The sequence below is a fragment of the Girardinichthys multiradiatus genome, chromosome 4, assembly GCF_021462225.1.
Source record: "Girardinichthys multiradiatus isolate DD_20200921_A chromosome 4, DD_fGirMul_XY1, whole genome shotgun sequence".
NCBI classification, from domain to species: domain Eukaryota; kingdom Metazoa; phylum Chordata; class Actinopteri; order Cyprinodontiformes; family Goodeidae; genus Girardinichthys; species Girardinichthys multiradiatus.
Window position 1 is genome coordinate 49,689,209 of NC_061797.1, and position 21,074 is coordinate 49,710,282.

Sequence of the window (21,074 nt, forward strand, 5' to 3'; positions counted from 1 at the left end):
AGCAATGGGCCCATTTCCTGCACCTCACAACCAGTTTTAGATTGAAGCTACATAAAATTTCAGCAAACTTGAGTTTCTGAACAGGTTTTATTTCATTTGATGCACAAAAATATAAACCCAGCATGTTGATGCACGGCATTAATATGATTCAAAAAGGTTTTAAATCAGCAAGAAAACTGGTCTTATTTCCGAGGTAGTCTTTGTTCCACAGAAGCTGTTTGTAGACAAACTTCTGAAGCTCATCTTCTTCCACACAATGCAGTTCAAGGTCCACTGACAAAAGATTCTGACGAAACAACGAAGCTTGGATGGAAACGAATAAAAACATTTTAATAAAAACTCCAAGGGTAGAAAACAAATCTAAATATAGAGTGCAAGTGAAAAGTCCAAGATGTTTTAGCTCATCTCAGGGATCATTGATGAGAGGAGCCGCCAGCTTCTGGATGATGGAGGACCTCAGCTGAGGAAGGAGGCTGATCTTCATCAGTTTGCTGCTGGAGTATTTCTTCTTCACGGCCTGCGGGAACATCAACATATACAGGTCATCCACACACCAGGAGAAGTTCGGCCGTCTCAGAGACTCACCTGGAACTTGGTCTTCCCCTCGTTCACCATCACCACATTCTTGGCCACATGCTGCATGATGGGCCTCAGGTGGGCCTCGTCGTAGGTGGAGTAGTGCTGCTGCGTGGGTGACTGAGGAAGAGGAGAAGTCTTCAGCTAACCAGCAGCAGCAGCAGAGACCCGGACAGAAAGGACAACTCACCCACGGCAGCCCGTCCAGCAGCAGCTGGGAGAGACACAGCGAAGCAGCGGCGATCTCAGAAGGCCGGTAGTGGACCAGCTCATAGTCCAGGAGGGTCAGCTCCATCAGATACTTGGCCAGAGTGTGTTTCTCTACGTCAGCCTGAGACACAAACATCCAATCAGGTCCAATCAACCTCACTGCTTCCAAAAAACAATCCCAGAGCTGTGGAAAACTCCTGATCCAGCCCACAGTCACGGTTCACGTCCAAGCAGACAAAACCTTCAGGAAACCTGGAGAATTTTGGATCCAAACCACTTTAAAGGAGTTCAAGTCTGGCAGCTTGCAGGGAACTAAGGGATGGATCAGGAGTTTTCTCACAGCATCATTCCCAGGAACATCCTTCCCATCTGTCCTGCAGCTTCAGACTCACGTTGGCCACCTTGGAGGCTCGTCGGAGGAAGTGCAACGGCAGCGGACGTCCCAGCTGGAAATTGAGCTTCCTCAGGACCACCTGCTCCATCTCCAGGATCTGAGGCTTGGTGAAGGCGTTGTCCGTGATGTAGGAGAAGTCTCCGACCTCCGGACAGTACATCTCCTCGTACTTACAGGCCACCAGCATGGCGGTGACCCCGACCAGCTGCAGCTTCCTCCGGGATACTGGCTGGACCTGCGGTGCAGCAGCAGAGGGTCATTTCCAGCTGAACACGGGAAGAGGAGAACGTTCTGGTCCAGCTCACCTGCAGGAAGCGGTCCAGGATGGCCACTGTGAGGTACAGGGTCTCCTGCAGCAGCTGGAAGCGGGAGTGGACCTGGATCAGCCAGTCGATGAGGATCGCCCTCATGTTAGCAGTGATCTCTGACCCCTTCATGTAGTCGGCCCGTACGGCCTGCTGTACCTGAGGAGACACGCCGAGGTCAGAGGTCAGAGCTGGCAGCGGCCAAAGCAGCTGAGCTGGAGCACGAAGGAAGTTACCTCCAGGAGGTGCAGGTAGGTGTAGATATCTTTGACGTATTGAGAGCAGAGCTGAGGCTCTTCTGCGTCCTGCTCGTCCACATCCTGCACCGGCAGCAGCGTCTCGGAGAACGCCCGGCACAGCTCCAGCTCCTCCTTCATGGACACGTCAGACAACTCCTCTGGAAGAGCAGGGAGCGGATCTGCAGCAGCTGGGACCACCTGGACCACTACAGCATCTTCCTGGACCAGTTTAGGTTTCTGGGAGCAGGATCCTTTGGAGGACTTCTTTGAAGCTCCCATCCTCTGCGGAAACATCATTGGAACTGGATTAGATGTTGGACAGAGAACCAGCAACTGGACCAGAACCAGCAACTGTAACCAGAACCAACAACTGTAACCAGTTGTGTTTCTGCTGGGTTCTTTAATCTAGACTGCAGAAATATAAAATGGTTGTTTGTGTTGGAGTTCTCCAACTGAGCTGAAGTTTGCAGAATGAAGCTGAAGCTGAAGGTTACATCAGAACCAGAGACCTACTAGAGATGATCAAAGGTGGCCCAGATTGTAAAAACTGAACCAGCCGTTTACTGCCGCTGTGACTAAGATCCAAACTCGGTCTGTGTGGTTTGAATCCAGAACAGCCCCGTTCAACCCCAGAACCGGGTGTGGACAGGTGGTCCAGGTGTGCAGCTGTTACCTTGATGTTGGTCGCTGCTCCGGTAAAGTTGGTGATCTCTCCGAGAGCAGCTCTCCTCGGAACCGCCGCGGAGCTTTTCCCCTTCTTTAGAGGCTCCTCTGCGGCCTGCAGCGGCTGCAACACACCGAGACACGTTGGACAACATGGAGACAGAGAGACAGAGACAGATGAGCTGTTGACTCACCGCAGCTCGAACCTCCACAGCGGACATGACGAGAAGAAAGACGCAGGAAACAAGCGAACAGAACCTCAGATCATCTGTAGCAGCTAAAACCACAAGACAACACGATTCAGACAGCGAGGAAGCAGCTGCCAAACAGCGACATTCAAATAGCGCTGCGGGCAACCTGATTGGCTACAGCTGAGGCAGGGAGGCCGCTGATTGGCTGAGAACCGGAATTCAAGGTCAGAAAAGGTAAACAACGCCATAGAAACATGAAGTAGCTACTGTACCCAAGAGTAGCTCTTCTTCAGTATAATTTTACTGAAAAAGTAAAATGTAGTTCTCCAATTACTCAAATTACTCGAGTAAGAGTATTTTTTTAATTATTTATATATTTAGCATTGAATATGTAATTGCATACACAAGATAAAAAAAGAACAAGAAAATAAAAAATGGTGACATGTTGGACAAAAATGGCGTACATTATATAAAACATTTATATCTTTATATATGTTTATGGTGAACATATATAAGGAATGAACCACCCCTTCATCAGACTCACTTTTACACTGATGTGTTTCTGGTTACATTAAGAAAACATTTTAATGATGTGCTACGACCTATATTTTACTTTCAATACTATCTACATATTTACAAATAATATGCGATATATTATATTTACATTTAAGCAACAATAATAATAATAATAAGTATGATATCCAAAATAATCCTCTTTTTATACTGGTAAAAACACTACTTCAGTACTGAGTATTACTATTTAATCTGATTTAATTTGTAAAAACGATGTAATCTGACAGAAATTTTTTTTGAAATTAAGTGCATATTCTGGTATTTTAAATAATAAAATAAAACAAATATCAATAAATCACATCAATACAAAATTACAAACTTAGGCAAAAAAAACTAACATTTTCAAATCAGTTTTTATTACATAAAGCATTTGACAGCAATAAAATAGAACAGAATCAGAATCAGAATCAGAAAAGCTTTATTGCCAAGTACGTTTTTGGACATACAAGGAATTTGTTTTGGCGTAGTCAGTGCAATACAATACAAATTAAACAGTACAAACATATCTACAATATAATATAAATATAAGTGCACAGTTTTAAGTGAATAGAAATATCCTTTATTGTCCCACAGCGGGGAAACTTAAGTATACCAGAAGCAAAGTGGAAGGCAAATGGAAGCATTCAGATTAACACAAAAGTAAAACATATTATCTTATTATAAAAATATATAATTGTGCATAAAAAACAACAAAATACTTTTTGCAAGTGAAAAAACTGCAAAAGCAGCAGGGATGTTTACACTTTTTGAGATTATTGAGAGCAGTGATGGTTATAAAGTCTAACAACTGCTGGGAGGAAGGACCTGTGATAACGCTCCTTTGTGCATCTAGGATGCAGCAGTCTTATTATTGAGTTATTATTAAATTACTAATTAACTAGGTAATGTATATAAGTTAGAACTGTGCAAATACGTCCCAATGAGAATATCCACTGTTTACTGTAAATTCACTTGACCTCCAAATGGCTCATCAGGCTCAGCAGAAGAAGAATAACATTAGAACAAAGCTTGTGTAGAAACAAGAGGTCTCTAGTAAAACTACTCCTAAAGGAACATCTTCACTGCGTGCCGTTAATGACTTCCTGTTTGCACCAAATATTCCTTAAAAACAATCGAATTCACGTTTGATGAACATTTTTTAATAATTAAACAATTAATTGTAGATGTCTTAAACATTTATATATTAAGTGATGAACAATCTTATTTCATTTACAGCTGGACCAGAACTTTGTCAGACTTTACTGATGAGCTCATTATGAGTTCATTATGGTCTGATGTGTCTAATATGGAGCCTAAGAAGGTTTTGCTTCTTCATGATCAATCAGGTGTGAAGGTGAAGACATTTCCTTGAATCTGGAGCTTCAGCATCCTGCATCTCTGAATATAAAAGTGACATTTTAACCTTAAAATCTGGTCAGGCCCAGTTTAACCCATTCCTCCATTTGAACCCAGGTTCACCACTCGAGCTGCACGACTTCTGCAGGTTAGCCTGCAGTGACCTTTTAAACAGTTACAAAGTGCTTTACATTCAAAAAATCAATGAAAACATCATAAATAATGCAATAAAAAACAATATATGCCAAATCAATGATATAAAATATAAAGATAAATAAATAAAAGACAAAATGCAACAATAATAAAACAAGACAAGATAAATGAAAATATTAAAAGCCTTCTTATAAAACTAAGTTTTAACCAACAATTTAAAAGATGACAACGAAGAGGCCTGCGAAATATTTAGTGGAAGAGCGTTCCACAAACTGGGAGCCCTGGCCATAAAAGCTCTTCCTCCCTTGGTCTCCAGTTGAGCTCTGGGAGTGGAAAGTAAAAGCTGATTTGAGGATCTGAGAATATGAGTGGGGGTGTAGGGGGGGAAGAAGCTCAGGGAGATGTGATGGAGGAAGACCATTCAGGGATTTACAAACAAACATTTTCAAATGGATTCTAAAAACCACAGGTAGGCATTGCAATGAGGACAGAACAGGAACGCTGATATTTGATCCTGTGAGAACTCTAGCTGCACTGTTTATATTAGTTGAAGACGATTGAGGGAACTTTGGGGCAGACCAGCAAATAGATGGTGAAACCAGTCAGATCCACTGGATTCAGATGTGATTTTCCTACAAAACTAGAACCAGAGGGAATCAGTGGTGGGATCAGGCAGTTCCTGGAGCATCCGACAGTCAGATCATCCGATTCCTTCATGAAGCGTTAGACAGCATTACCAGCACTCATTAAGTTTAAATGGTCAAAGAACGTCAGTGACTTTAAATGTGCATCATTCAGAAGGTCCACATTTAATGATGTTCTCCCACCAACAAACACGTTGCCCTCCATTTAAGAGGAAAACCCATCTAGATATGATCATTCCTTCTGGAGCAGGCTGAAGGGAATGCATCTCTCGGGTTCTGTTCTGATCTTTAGACAAACTGAACAAAATGTTTCAGATCTAACAAAAAAACACAGAAATAAAGACACCATCTGTATCTCTGACTCCTCTTTATTAAAGCATCTTCTTCACAAACCACAACCTGCAGCCACGCCTTCACAGAACCACAGTTTTCTAATAAATCAGTAGAAAAATACAAAGTGTAATGGATGGATGATTGATTAAAAAGCTCTCCTCTTTTAGGACTATTTTCCAGCCATGAAACGTAACCTTCTTAACTTCTCAGGAATTTACTCAGATTCCTCAACAACATCAAACATCATATTCCTTCATATTTTGCAGAAACCGTAAAAAGAGGAAAGCAGCTCTTTGGAGTTGAGGCGGCTTGTGTTTTATCTTATCCTGGAAGTTACTGGCAGGATCATTTTACAAAGACATCACTGGGATTAGGAATGGATAAGAATGGACGTGAACATGTGGAAACATTTTATGATCCAGCCGGTTCTGTTTGGCAGATGTTCCTAACATCTTTATTAAATGATTCTATCCTGGGAAAAGTTTACCAAAACTAACATAAAAGGAAATAACCAAGCTGATGAAAACCTCGAAGCTTTCCTGCAGATACTAGGAGGTTCTGTGATTCCAGTGTTTCTGTGTGACTGTATGAAGCTGAATGATTGATAAAATCACACCCTGATGTTTCCAGGAATCTAATCTCTGCTACAAACACAGTGAATTCAATCAAGGAAATATGACCGACTGATTTTACAAGGAATGCATGATGGAAAAGCTTCACAGATCTTGTTTTATGAGTAGATCCAACATTCTAAAGACACAGGAACATCTCTGAGTCTGCGTTGATCCACAGGGCTGCAGCCAGCCTGGAAACAATGGTAAAACGGAGACACAGGTTGTTTCTTCTGATCAAGAAAACTCACAACAGGAAGTCCTTTTTACCTCATCAATGCAAAACAATTCACACGTTTCTGGAGTTGATTTAACCATGTTTACGAAAATAAAAACCGGACCCTTTGTTTTCTGAAACATGATGAACAGAAGACAGAAGGCCACACGCTCCCTGCGGACTTTCTGTTTTAATGTGTCGAATGACCAGCACAGCTCAGTTGCCGTTCTGGTTCATCTGAAGATACTCGTTGTGAAGCTTTTCCTGAGCCTCGTAGAGCTTCCGCAGCTTCTTGGCTTGACCTTTGCTGAGCTCCTTTCCTTCAGCATCATGAGTTGGGAAACCCTGAGGAGAGAAAAACAGGAATCAAGTTTCAGGTTTCAACCCAGGATGAACAAGAATTCTGACGGATCTGTTTATCAAACAAGAACTTCCTAATTTATTGGAGTAAAATGAAGCCAAACTGCAGAAGAAAGTCCAAGTTTACGGCTTCCTTGAGAGGAAAGTCTTCAGCCAGAAGCTGCTGATCAGATCCACTTATCCCCTGATCATCTGCACTGTGAGCACCTCAATACAAGCAGAGGTTTGGAGCATACAGGTGCGCTAACACAATGTCAGATTGGAAAGACATCAGCAATGACCTTAGAGAAGCAACTGTTGCTGCCCATGAACCTGGGAAGGGGTAAAAGGTCATCCCCAAACCATCTGAAGTCCATCATTCTACAGAGAGCAAGATTATTCTCGAGAGGAAAACGTCTCAGACAGCTGCCAGTCTTTCCAGGAGAGGACCTCCCAGATTCAGTCCAAGGTCAGAGTCACAGTATGGCTGTTTGGAGGACAGAGGAGAAAGCTCTTCTCTCTAAAAACAAGATGGCAACAGGACTCCAAAGCTGCATCTCAAGTAAGGACAAGACTTCTGGGACAATGTCCTCTGGAAAGATGAGACCAAAGCTGAGATGTTTGACCATAATGGACAGCTGCCAAGCATGGTGGTGGAGGGCTGATGATTTGGGCTTGTTCTGCACCTTGCAGCCACTGAGTGGACCATGATCTCATCTGTTTACCAAATTATTCTGGAGTCCAACAGCTGAAGCTTGGTCGAAACTGGGTCAACTACAGAACAATGGATCCGAATCCTCCACTTACCGTCTCGTCAAATCTGGAATACTTGTCTGGTTCAGAGCGAAACATCTCACATGGAGGGATCTTCATCTTGGCGAGTTTAGCCATCTGAGAAAGAGAAGCAGTGGTTGGGCAAACGTGTCGACAACCAAATGACATTAAACGATGACAGCGAACATCAGACTGACCTCCTGCTCCTGTTTCTTCCTGGCAGCTTCTTCCTTCTTCCGTTTCTTCTCCTCTTCCATCTGTAGAAGAAGGAAAATGGTCTCTTTTAGGAGTTTCTCTTTGGTTTAATCTCAGCACCATCATCTTCAGTTCAAACTTAACTGATTCCCTTGGAAAGTTGGTGTTTCGTCAGATTCATTGTTAACTGAATAACCCAAAACTCCCAGTTTCTTTTTGTTGGTTCTAACAGTGGAATCATTGACATCTTACCTTCTTCTTCTCCTCTTTCTCCTTCAGTAATGTCTCCTTATCCACCAGTTTCACCACAGTGGGCTGACCTGCAACACAGCTCAGTTAATCAGCTGAAGTTTGAGATAAACAAGTCACCTGTTGGCTTTCATTGAATAAAACTCTAAATCCAACCTCAGTTTTTCCCATTTTCCTTCCATACATTCTGAATTTCCTGCAAACTGTTACAATAGCTTTCAAAACAAATCTGAAATAAAATATAGGGAACCGAGAGCTGCCCCCAGACTTTTCATAAGGTTCTGTCTCTTTTTCTGAATCATCACTGGACTTTTGGTTTGGTTTGGTTTGCAGAACAGGTTCTGCCCGTTTATAATGCTGCGACACCTTCATAATCCTCCAGCCGGACTCCCAGCTCCGGCAACGTATCGTCCCGAATGACGTCACAGAGCTGCAGCAGCGGCGTCACTGGATAGTTTGGAAAAACAGAATCAGTTCAGGAGCCTGAGGACGTGTTGCCCTCTGATGGACTCAGGGACGTTGGGTTTCATCCTCACCTTTCTGCTCTCGGGCGATTTTCCGGACGTTCTCTCTGAAGTCCGACAGCACCGCCAGGTACGGCATCACTGTGCTCTCCAGCTGCAGCGATCGGACAAAGACGAGGTGACTGGAGGCTCTTCTTCAGGTTCTGTTACTACAACAGATGGTACAGCTGCTTACTTACATCCACAGTTTGCCCTCCAACAGGAAAACCGATGGGATCCGATCCTTCGATCGCTCCAAATATCTGAATGACAGCGAAAAGCTTCATGTCAGTGCAATAATTCAGCTGAAGACGTTCCTTTCTTCCATCATGAAAGTTAACGGAAGGAAAACATGAAATAAGGAATAAAAGTAGCAAAAATCATGAGAACAAGAAGAAAAATATTTATATATTTAAGTCTGGAAATCATTTTTACTGAATGTCTGTTTTTATTTTAACAGCTCACCTTCAGCATGTTGGTGAGGTATGTGGCGATGCTTTCCAGCAGCAGGCGGTTGGGCCTCAGCTTGGAGCTCTTCCTGCCGGCGATGTAGCTGTTGCTGTGGCTGACCAGAACCCTCATCTCCTCCACGGCGGTGCGGGTGTCCACGTTGTCACACAGGGCCTTGTGCACGGCCGACTTCCTGTTGTAGAAACTGAACCACACAGAGAGACTCTTAGTCTGAAGAACAGCGTTCCTGCAGGCTGTCCAGAAGTTGTCAGAACCTCAGTCTGATCTTTCAGAAGCTGGAAGATGCTCCTGTTTTCCATGATTCGAGGCAGCATGTGGAGCAGTGACCACGAGGCTCAGTTTAGTTAGAACCTTCTGCCTTTTTAAACACCGCTGAAGCAGACCTGAACTTATGTTTTCTTTACAACTTAAAGGTTGTAAGTGCAGAAACATTTAAAAAGCCAAAAATGTGTTATTTATTAACCTAAAGTATTCACACCCCATAAACGTTTCCACATTTTGTCTCATTATAACTTTAGGATTTTATATGAAGTGTGGAGTGCTTTTTTATTCAGCCCCCTTGAGTCAGAACTCTGTAGAACCACCTCAGGCTGCAGGTCCAGCTGCAGGTATTTTGAAGTTTTTCTCCAGCAGCTTTGAACATCTACAGAATGAAAGTTTTGCCCTTTCTTCTTCGTACTGTCAGACTGGATGGAGAACATCATTTGTCAACTCTTGTCACAGATTCTCTGTCTAGGCTTTAGGTCTGGACTTTGACTAGGTCATTCTACTCATGAATCTGCTTTGATCTAAACCATACATTGTATCTCTGGCTGTAGGTTTAGGGTGGTTCTCCTGCTGGAATGTGAACCTCCACCCCAGTCTCAGGTCTTTTGCAGCATCCAACAGGTTCTTCTCCAGGTTTATCCCTGGTTTAACTTTATCCATTATCCCATCAACTCTGACCAGTTTCTCTGTCCCACAGCATGACGCTGCCCCCACTATGTTTCACTGTGGAGAAGGTGTTCAGGGTAATGTGCAGTGTTAGCTTTCCCCCACAGGTCTCATATGACCAGAGCACCTTCTTCCACATGTTTGCTGTGTTTCCTGCGTTGCTTATGGTAAACTGACTTCTGGAGGTTGCGCTGGATTTGATTTAGAGTATTCAGAGTAAAGGGGGTGAATACAAATGCACATTTCTATAAGTAAAACGTTTTAAGACCATATATCCTTTCCATCCAACTGCCCAGTAAACCCATAAACGACGCTGAATCTTGGGCTGGAACAAGGGTCAAGATGAAGGTCAAGATGTTTGACTTCTGCACGGTTCTGTAGGTAAAACTAGTTTGTTTAGACTGAAGCATCATTACTGCCTCACCTGTTGTTCAGCTCCACCTCTGCAGCCTCCCACTTCTCGAAGCGACCGGTCAGATCTGTGGGTGCTCGCAGGATGTCCTTGACGTTCAGAAAGAACTCCTGGTGAAGAAAAATAAAAGCAGCCGTTTAAAACATGTAGAGGAGGCCGTGAGGACTGACGTTAACTCATACCGACACCTACGTTCATGAACTTCTCGTACTGCACGGCCGACTCCATGGTGTTGGAGGAATAGTCGAGGGTGTCTTTCCAGGAATGCATCAGGAAGGCCAGGCGGAGCTGACGAGCTACAGGAGGAATATTTCATGTAACCTTTAGAGAAGCTGGGGAGCATGTTCACCAAGCAGCAGCAGACTCTCACCAGTGTTCTTTGCCAAAGCGTCTTTTATGGTGATGAAGTTTTTGAGCGATTTGGACATCTTGCAGCCGGCGATGGTCAGGTGACCGGTGTGCAGGAAGTAACGAACCCAGTAATCGTTCTCAAAGAATGCCTGGGAAGGAAAAAACCAGCCAAGGTCAGATAAAATTATGTTCCTATGAGGGAAAGGTTTTTTTTTAATTATTCTTTGAGGCATTGGAAGCAGAACATAAAGAACTAAGAATTGAGTGTCAGAAACTGGACCTCAGACTGGGCCAGCTCGTTGTCATGATGGGGGAACCGGAGATCAAACCCTCCCCCATGGATGTCCATCGACTCTCCTAAGATGGAGCCAGCCATGGCTGAACACTCGATGTGCCAACCCGGCCGTCCCTGTTACAGCATCCCGGAGAACAAAGACACTCAGTCATTAAATCTGAACTTGCACCAGTTTAGTTTTATTCCAACAGAGAGGCTCAAACACGAGGAGCAGAAACATTTCAGACTCATTTATCCAGCTGCAGGTCAGATTTATTAACCTGAGAATAAAAAAAAACTTAAATGCAGCTGAAGGTTTGAAGCAACACCAGGTTTTCGCTCATGTTCAGGCTCAGCGAGACGGCTCACCTTCCCCCATGGAGATTCCCAGGAAGGCTCTCCTGGCTTCGAAGCTTTCCACAAAGCAAAGTCGTTTTGGGACTTTTTCTCACTCAGCCTGTCTGCAGAAATGCTCAGATCGCCTGCAGAGACACGGGATGAAGACAGGGTTTTAAACAGCAGATCTGTAAGCCTCTCCTGTCCAAATCAAAAGGCAGGAACAGTGAAATAGGACAAGCATTAATCTGAACAGAGAGATTCTCTCTCTCTGGTTCATCCTGCTGTCCCTGCTCAGGCTGGGAGTGTTTTTCAGCGCTGACGGGTCTGAGTTTAAACTACATGCAAATAACCTCAACATTAAAACTGGGACAACAGAAGTAAGCAGCAAACAGTCTGATAAATGACAGGAAATAGAAACGTCACGGAAATTCAGGAAACGTAAATCACAGCGTTCCTGCACATTTTCCATCTCTGAACTCCAAACTTTTACAGATTCAATGCATCACATGGCAGCATCAGGTAAGACACCATCAAAATGAGACATCTGCCTGTATACACGTACCTTCTCCCTCCTGCAAAGCTTTCTGATCTCCCACAGCCTCTGGGACCAGTTTGGCGTACGAGTGCTGCGGACTGGAATCAAACTTCTGGGTATCAAAGTAGACAGAACCGTTGGACTCGTACCTGCAAACATCCGAGAACCGAATGACTCAAAGAAACCTGCTGCAGCTGGTGGAGAACATTACAAATGGTTTATTTCCTCACCCGTAACCGTTTGAGATGATCTTCCTCACAAACTCCACAATCTCTGGTACATACTCACTGACTCGAGTTAGAACATCAGCAGGAAGAACCTGAGGGATATGGAGACAGAAATGATGCGCACTGGTAACATTGTTCTTTCAGACCTAAATATAGTTCGGGGGCAGCTTCTAAAAGCCTGCAGCTCTGACTGATCAGGAGAGGAGATCGCTTACGCTCAGGGCCTCCATGTCTTTGTGGAACTCTCCCTCCCAGTACTTGGGAAGGACGGAGAAGATGGAGTTCTCTGTGACTTCACTTCCAGACTGTTTGTCCAACCAGTCGGACAGCAAGTCCTTTGATTTCTCCAACAACACCTTGGAATATAAAGTAAAATAATTATAACAAACAACATTGCCTGAACATAAATGATATTTAACTGGTTTGACGTTTCTAAAATAAGGTGGAAATGCTGGTTAGAAGCAAATTCAGCAAAATAAAAACCTGACTTCCTTCAAAAGAAACTGAAACAACAAGAAACTGAGGAGACTATCAGCAAACATCTGAATTCAGCAGCATCTCTGGTCAGTCTCACCTGAGCCAGAGCTTGGAGGACTTCATCTGCTGCTGTGCTCTCTACCGCCCCCTGCAGGGGCTTCAGAGCGGAGGTGACGGCGGCATCCAGGCGCTCCAACATCTGCTTCTTGTCTGGGTCTGTGGTGGACGCCAGCTGCTCCTGGAAGGGCTGAAAAACATGGAGGAGGAAACAGTTTCAGCCGGGCTTTTAGGATTTTACTGCTGCAGAACACTGTGACAGGATCGGACCTTCACATCGGTTCTGATCTGATCCGTGACTCACCACTCGTGCCCTCAAGACGTCCTGCAGGATCTCAGCTGGCTTTGGTTGCTTCTCTCTGTACTGGTCCAGAAGGTAGTTCTGTCGGGCCCTTTTAATGATCTGAAACCGGAGGAAAATACAAACCTAAAGCCTTGAAGTTCTGCTGCAGAGACGCCTCATTTCATTCACTATTTTCAGCTGTAAAAATGCAGCAAACACCAATATTTTTTGTACACATATTGACAGTTTTTGTTTCTATTATTACTGTTTTTTATGTTGCTGATGATACTAAGTGAATTTCTCTGCAGAGGGGAAAATAATCAACAATCTTCTCTTCTGTTTTGTTCACGAATTAAACGAGTAGAAGAAGAACAATAAAATGCCAACCTTCATGAATTTGAATCTTTCCAGTGTGGGATGTTTGTATTTTCAAACAAATTTCTGAGTGATGAATGAGTAACATATTGTTTGTTTTTCATAGAAATCTTTTTTTCATGTTTAAATGAGTGCTGATTTCCATGTTTTCTAACAGTGTTTGTGGTCGAAAGCTTTTTCCAAACCAGTTTTAGCTTAAATTTGACCAGAAAGCGAGCGAAGACGAGTTCCATGAGTACAAAAATGACCAAAACTAAACTTTTCTCTCATGCTGATCCATTTGTGTTCTCCTGCAGCTGTATTTGTGCTATCTTTAATCCATTTTACATGAGCAGAATCATTACTGTCTGCAGGAACAAATGAATACATGAATGCTTATATTGTCATTGTAATGACACTAGTGGAAAACGTGTGAAACCCAGCAAGCAGGCGAGCAATAATCTGCAATCAGAGGTTGGTGCAGCAAATTAAACTTTAATCTCAACTAGTGGAATATTTTTGGATTCTCGGCAGCGTGTTGGACCTTCAGGTAGAGGGACACAGAGTGACAGACGTTCTTCCTACAGACACCAACAGGTTTTAAACTTTCCTACTATCAACGGTGATAACCTGACCTTGATGTTGCACATTTCAAAAAATTATCTGCAAGGATTCAATAAACAAACAGACCATTTAAGAACCAGTTAATTTATGTTTGGGTCAGAGACTGATCTACGTCTCACTTTATCGTCGATGTCTGTGATGTTCATGCAGTAGAGCACGTCGTACTTGAAGTAGTCCCTCAGGATTCGCCGCAGGATGTCGAAGGAAATGTAGGACCTGGAAAAAGAGGCGGAGCAGCTCATCTCTGGCAGGAAGACAGGATCAGTGATTAACTGTTAATGCTGATCCGTTTACCTGGCGTGTCCCATGTGGGAAGCATCATACACTGTGGGCCCGCAGCAGTACCACGTCACCTTGTTGCCCTTCTGGGGAACAAACGGCTCCTGGAACAGGAAGACGTGTTTAAACAGAAATGAGATGATGGGCCCAAACTTTTAGTCCTAAAAACGAAAATCTATAAATGTGCTGAATGTGAGTTTCCTCCCAGAACCAGAACTCTATTTAACTGTACTGGCTCAGTGGCTCTGACAGGGAAAGGTCCAAACATCAAGTTGTTGACAAGGACTTTATTCAATGTTTTAGGTAACATCTCAGTTAGAATGGTTCTTCTAAACTGTAGTCGGCTAGAAGCTGTGATGTTGTTACGTCCACTGGCCTATAGGGGGCTCTCTTCCGATAATGCTGGGGTTAATCTTCTTGTTCTGGTGGATTGTTGGGTGTTAGAGATCTTATGTTAGATGGAAGTTTGGTAGGGGTTCTCCATTTGTCCTTTTGTTTGGTTAGATCAGACCTGCTTTTATTTATTAGCCAGAAGGGTTATTTTTGTTTGTTGTTTGGACCTTGGAGACCCTGACGTTTATTGCTTCCCAAATATTAATGTCCAGTTTGAACTTTGAGGAAATAAATCCTTTCTTTTATGATGAGTTGAGTTTTGTCCAGTAGTTTTAAGTTTGTTAGTTTATAAATTTACTGCATTAGTTTTGTGCCACACCGTGCTACTCCTAGACTCTCATTTATTGGTTGTAACAGATGTTTTTAACTTCAATTCAATTCAGTTTATTTATATAGCACCAATTCACAACACATGTCGTCTCAAGGTTCTTCACAAAGTCAGGTTCATACATTCCAATTAATAACTAACCATTGAACAGTTCAGTTAGATTCAGTTATTTATTCAAATTGGATAAAAAGTTTTTCTATCTAAGGAAACCCAGCAGATTGCATCCAGTCAGTGACTTGCAGCATTCACTCCTCCTGGATGAGCATGTAGAGACAGTGGACAGTCACTGGTGTTGACTTTGCAGCAATCCCTCATACTGAGCATGCATGTAGCGACAGTAGAGAGGAAAAACTCCCTTTTAACAGGAAGAAACCTCCAGCAGAACCAGAACCAGGCTCAGTGTGAGCGGCCATCTGCCACGACCGACTGGAGGTTTGAGAGAACAGAGCAGAGACACAAAGAGAACAAAGAAGCACTGATCCAGGAGTACTTTCTATGGGAAGGAAAAGTAAATGTTAATGGATGTAGCTCCTTTAGTCGTTTCATCTAGAAAGAAAGAACAGATAAACTCTGAGCCAGTTTTCAAGGTTAGAGTCTGAAAGAGAGAACATAGAGTTAGTTACAGTAGAAGCTCAGTCAATTCTGTCAAACAGGAGGAGCCTGAACACATCAGGTTTAATCATAGGAGACTTCATTCTGATTTGGACAATGTTTAGCTTCCAGGTTGCAGAAGAGTTTCCTCCAGTCAGAATCAGAATCGGCTCTGTGTTGATTTGTGTGAACGGCTCCATCCTGTAGCTTTATCCAACCTACGGATTTCCAGAAACAAGCTGGAGCAGATCAACATCCTGAGGTTTTATCACCTAAACTCCTACAAGCTGAAGGTTCAGAGACGTCTGGCTGCTCGTGAGCTTCAGTTCTGCAGCCCAAAGTGGCCAGTTCTCTCTCACTGACACCAGATTCGTTTATGCTTTTCACAGCCGTACCTTGGTTCTGGTCAGGCTGTTGTAGAGCCACAGCTGAGGGACTTCTGTTCCAGCTGGTGGAGACCATGGAGGCTGGACCCGCTTCCCTTTCACTGGGAAAAAACAAGGAACGCAAACAGAAACAGACCAACAGGTTTAAAACACCACAAATCATCTCTGCTGCTAAACTGCACCTCCAATTAGTTTTACTCATTAACCCTTTACAGACTTTCAGTTCAAATTTGATTTTGTGTTATTTTTGTTTTCAGAGGGTTGTGAAATATTTATACATGATAAAAAGATAAAACACAAAGTTTATCTCTGTTTATTCTAATATTTAATATCTTCTCAGGTGTGAAAAAAGGTCTTAATGTTTCATATTAATCATATTTTATATGTAGTGTCTGCGTAACTAAGAGGGAGAAGAAAACACAACATTTATTAACGAAATGAAAACTTTTATTTTATTTTTATTTTATTATTCTATTTAAAATGAGTTCTCCTCTTGGGTTGAGTGGTAGTTAAAGTAGCCTTCATGATTATTGATGTCCTGGTAAATTGGAGTAAAAAGCCTTGAAAATGTCACACTGAACATTTTAGACCCAAAAGGACCCGTTTTATTTCAAACGTCCCGGTATTACAAAGAGCTCACGATACCGGGAACTCTAACCAGGATCTCATGGCCTCTGGAGGACAGAGGCCCACAGCACCACAGATGCTCCACTGTATTTAACAGTGGAGCATCTGTGGTGCTTTACCTGATATTCATCCTTACTTTTACCTGGAGAGGTAGCTGCTGAAAAGCTCAGTCTGTCTCATCTCCCCAGAGCTCACAGGTCCAGTTAATAAACTCTACTGGGGAGAAGATAAACCTGGCTCCTCATCCAGTGAGTTCCTCACAGCTCCAGCTGGTTTAGACCGTTTAATTATTCAACGTTTAGGCCACAGAAATGTCCTGACTTATGAAGATCAGCACACATCAGCCTTGAACAGCATGCTCTCTTTCTTAATGTCAGCTTTTCTTTTCACAACCCAAAGCTGCATTTTTCCTGAGCTTTTTACTAAAACAAACTACATTATTTTAAGAGTTTTTACACGTCTTTACCAGCTGCTGCATCCGACTAAAACAAAGTGAGGAAAAACCTTCCAGAAAGCCTGGAGATCAAGACCACTTTAAAAGATCAGAGGGAAGTCTGGATCACAGGAAGGAAACCGGTTCAGGGAATCACCATGAAGACAACATGCAGTGAGTGGACTCATTCAAACATCAGTTTAACTTTTACTGCAACTCCACATGAATTCGTTTTCAGACAGCGGTGATGTTCTCCAGCTGAGCATGCAACCAAAACTAACCCTGAGCTGCTGTTTCAACTGCTCAGCTACAGGGCGTCACACACAGGCCGGCGTTGCGATTAACTGTACGAAGCTTCAACTGAAACAACTGAAACACCTCCAGAGGAGCTCTGGTTCATGCATCTCTGCAGAGAGGTGGAGGACACCTGCTTCAGGATCGCACACTGGCCTCCACCTTCACACACCATCAACTATCTACTCACTGCTGCGGTCTGCGGCGAGGTCCTGCTGCAGGGCAGAAATGTGTCTGTACCAGCGCAGAGCGTGGACATGCTGTGGGTCGGGGGGTTGGGGGAGGAGCCTAAAGGCTCTCAAGTCGGCCTGGGAGGGGCCAAACCCCGCCAGGTAGCTGCGTGAGGTGAGGTAGTCGTTCAGGGCCGCTGTCAGGGCCGCCTCCTCGTTAATCTGCAGCAAGAAGCCAAACTCAAAGGCTGCAGAAACAAGAGGCAGATGTTCGCACAGAGTTACCTGCCAAGCAGCAGCAACGGTCTAAGAAGTCAGCAAAGCTCATCAGAAATCCATCACTTTATGTTCTACAAAATACTGACTCTTCCTTTATAAATAGAAAAGGTTCATTTGCTGCTAGATGTCCTTATCCTCTCAAATCATCAGAGCAAAACCTCCAGATCAATGCATCTTAGGCTGTTCTAAAGTTTTACTACAAATTCAGCTCCTTCAACTCAACCAATTTAAGAAATGAGGGCCAATCCCAGAACGGTGAGATTTTCCATGAAAGAGGACAATTAAAAATAATGGCTGAGTTGCGTTTTGTTTCATTTCATGCTGACGATGCAAAGAGGAATATCCTGACAGCTTAGGATGAGAGAAGCCTGCAGACGTCTCTGCCTCTTGTTGGATTTAACTGAAGCCATCAGCTGGATTCTAATAAGATGCATTAAAACAACTAAAAAGAACAGAGTTCAATATGGAGCTAAATTGGGGTCATAAAGTTTGTTCAAAAGAAAAACATTTGAATCTGAAAAATTATTTTGAACCTCCCCCCAAAAAAATGTGAAAACTGAAAAAAAAGTTTTGCAACTAAAAAAAAAAGTTCAAAACTACTTTTCAGATTCAAGTTTTTTTTTTTCAAACTTGCAGATTTTATTTCCGGCTTCAAACTTCTGGCCCTGTTTTGGCGTGGGGGGGGCGGGGCCTCAGATCACGGGGGTGCAAATCATGACTGACAGCTCAACACAGCGGCTGAACAACATATTCTTTTACTTTCTTTTGCTAGATGTTGAGAGGATGGGAAATCTCCAAAATGCTGTGCAAATCTGTCAAGATCATATTTTCTCCTCTGAGATGCGCGTCGTGTTTTCACGTAAGCTGCTTCTATCGATGAAGCAAGTTATCTTTCAAAACCAATCACATATATATAGAATATCGATGATGTATTACAGATAATTCCAGTTCCCGCGGTCCCTGAATGCAACAGCTGGGAATATGTTGTTCAGCCGCTGTGTTGAGCTGTCAGTCATGTGATCTGAGGCCCCGCCCCCCACGCCAAAAACAGGGCCGGAAGTTTGGAGCCGGAAAAAAAATCTGCAAGTTTGAAAAAAAAAACTTGAATCTGAAAAGTAGTTTTGAACTTTTTTTTTTCCAGTTTCACATCAGTTTTTTTCAGTTGTAAAACTTTTTTTCCAGTTTTCAAATTTTTTGGGGGGAGGTTCAAAATTATTTTTCAGGTTCAAATTTTTTTCGTTTGAACAAACTTTATGGCCCCAATTTAGCTCCATAGTTCAAAACAGGAAGCCAATCAGATCTAAAATGCTCAGAGGTCTTTACCATCTCCATCTGTCCCTACTGCACATAATTAAATCAGCACGCAGAGGTTGGGTTTTCAGGCAGTTCCTGGACCAGCTGACAGTCCGTCAGAACAGTTGCTGAAGTGTCTTCTATCTACACCCTCATCCACCTAAAACCAGGCTTCCAACAAATCTTCCAAACTTTTCTGGAAATTTCTATCAGAGATCCTGAAACAACACAATGCTGAAGCTGGCTTCTGATTGGCCAGTGTGGTAAAGGGCTACTTCACTCTTTTCTGTCATCTGGACAAACTTTGATCAGCTTGATTTCAACATTTCTGACTCTTAGACCTGTGCAACCAGCACTAGATTATCCTACACTAGATACAGCTTCTGGTTTGTGATACCGTTACTTTGTTTGTTGTGTTCGGTATCTAAAGCGGACTCGGTTTAAGAACCACAGGCCCAGTTTTAACCCCTGAGCCTCTGGACCATCTCTAATATAAATTTCAGCTAAGAGCTTTTCGTTTTATAATTCTAATATTGAATTGAATGAAACTGATATGATGACTTAGAAGCTGTATATTGTCCAGCTATAATTTAAACCATCTGAATTTTTTTCAAGTACTGCCGAATGAGTCTCCTCTGCATCTGCTGACCTTCACTCACTGCTTCGACTGTCAGACGCTCTGGTAACTGCCTGCTGACTCCTTCTGGTGTGAAATCCAATCATTCACATCCTCATCACTGCTCTGTATATGCACCAAATTAAATCCAACTTGGACGGTTCCTTCTGGTTTACTAAGTGTGTTATTTTTTATTTATTCACAGAACAGAACAGAACAGAACAGAACACACCAGGAACATGAAAGTGAAATTAAACCAGGGATTTTCCATAAACAGACCAGAGGTCACACAGGATGGAAGATCAAGAGCAGAACAAATGAAAGGGAAACTACAAGTAAACAGAGCCACACATGGAGATGAAGGATGGTGAAACACAAAGTGGTGAAAAAGTGATTTTAAATGTTGCTTTAATCATGCAGGTTACAGGAGATGCTTATATTTTTAATGATGAAACAAATGTGACTAAAATGACAGATACATGCTTTGTTGGATTAATATCATTATCAGATTTAAACAGATAACTGATACTATAACCATTCATTTGTTAAAGAAAACACATTAAGTGTCAATTTTAAATTTCAATCAGCTTCTGAATGCACTGACGTGAATGCTCATACAAGAACACCATACATTTTGGTTTTATTGAAGTTATTTTAGTTTAATAAAATATGCCGAATGAAAATATTGAGTTAATGCTTGAAAATGTCTAATCTGTTAATCTCTATGTGTTACAGAAGTTAAACGCTGCCATGGAGAATCTTAAATGGTCGCTTTTTCTATGGAGTTCTGCTGCTTTAGCGGAGCTGCTCGCTATTAGCGGCTAATTTCAACTGACAGCCCCTGAAACATTAAACGGAGCTTTTCTCTGCTTCTCATCGGCTTCATATCTGAGCAAGTAGCGATAGTAATAAACAGGTAAAAAGAGTAAAAGCTGTACCTGTCTCTGCCGAGATCGACATTGCCACAGGGCTGAATGAGATGCTGATGCAACAATAACCGGACCGGAAGGAGAAACAGGAACTAATGTGTCCGTACCCGAGAGCAGGGGACACCAATGACTGTCGTTCTCAGAGACACGCATCTCTATAGATGCAGCTTAGAGAAGAAAAATGATCATGGAAAAGTTGATTGGGTTCAGTCATTTTTTTCAAAAAGCGAAACTAATGTGTTGATTAAACACACACTGATTTCAGGTGTTTGTTTCTGTTGATTCTGACTTACAGCTAATGAAAAACTAAAATCTAGTTTCTAGGTAAAAGTAAAAAATATTGCCTAAGACCAATAAAAAACATTTTTAAGACAGAAATGTGGCCCTGCTGAACAGCATCTCCATGTACTGTACAGTACGGCCATTTATTACTTGGTCTGGGCTCCTTTTGCTCGTATCACTGCAACAGCACAGCCTGGCATGGAGTTTTCTGGCCTGTGGTTCTGCTGAGGTGTTCAGGAAGCCCAACTTACTCTAATAGTGACTCTCAGCTCATCAACGTTGTTGGTTCTGGTCTCTCTCCTCTTCCTCTTCACAACAGCTCATAGATTGTGG

At 42.8% G+C, this 21,074-nt stretch overlaps 2 protein-coding genes and 1 long non-coding RNA gene across 6 annotated transcripts; 1 reads left to right on the top strand and 2 right to left on the bottom strand.

Moving 5' to 3' along the window:
• Positions 1–68: 68 nt before the first annotated feature.
• On the bottom strand, positions 69–2,741 carry LOC124867029 (G2/mitotic-specific cyclin-B2-like). Its single transcript, XM_047363212.1, has 8 exons — positions 2,582–2,741; positions 2,398–2,511; positions 1,722–2,006; positions 1,486–1,644; positions 1,179–1,415; positions 767–907; positions 586–696; positions 69–517 (listed from the first exon to the last, which is right to left on the bottom strand). The coding sequence occupies exons 1-8, from the start codon at positions 2,606–2,608 to the stop codon at positions 407–409; spliced, it is 1,185 nt and encodes a 394-aa protein (XP_047219168.1). The 5' UTR covers positions 2,609–2,741; the 3' UTR covers positions 69–406.
• On the top strand, positions 2,677–20,456 carry LOC124867030. Of its 2 annotated transcripts, none has more exons than XR_007037974.1 (4): positions 2,677–2,812; positions 19,530–19,596; positions 19,736–19,920; positions 20,266–20,456. It is a non-coding gene; the product is annotated as an uncharacterized LOC124867030 (long non-coding RNA). The 2 variants fall into 2 exon arrangements; XR_007037973.1 differs by having other exon boundaries at positions 19,736–19,912.
• cars1 (cysteinyl-tRNA synthetase 1) lies at positions 5,636–21,013 on the bottom strand. 3 transcript variants are annotated; one of them, XM_047363209.1, is made up of 23 exons: positions 20,469–20,575; positions 17,363–17,590; positions 15,828–15,919; positions 14,136–14,224; positions 13,961–14,057; positions 12,885–12,983; positions 12,621–12,770; positions 12,262–12,402; positions 12,050–12,138; positions 11,847–11,968; positions 11,315–11,427; positions 10,952–11,080; positions 10,691–10,820; positions 10,513–10,616; positions 10,333–10,430; positions 8,970–9,159; positions 8,705–8,767; positions 8,538–8,619; positions 8,368–8,448; positions 8,005–8,072; positions 7,755–7,814; positions 7,591–7,674; positions 5,636–6,789 (listed from the first exon to the last, which is right to left on the bottom strand). In XM_047363209.1, the coding sequence occupies exons 1-23, from the start codon at positions 20,488–20,490 to the stop codon at positions 6,661–6,663; spliced, it is 2,460 nt and encodes an 819-aa protein (XP_047219165.1). In that variant the 5' UTR covers positions 20,491–20,575; the 3' UTR covers positions 5,636–6,660. The 3 variants fall into 3 exon arrangements, with proteins under 3 accessions (XP_047219165.1, XP_047219167.1, XP_047219166.1); XM_047363211.1 differs by lacking the exons at positions 17,363–17,590; positions 20,469–20,575 and adding an exon at positions 20,993–21,013; XM_047363210.1 differs by lacking the exon at positions 17,363–17,590 and having other exon boundaries at positions 20,469–20,591.
• Positions 21,014–21,074: the final 61 nt, after the last annotated feature.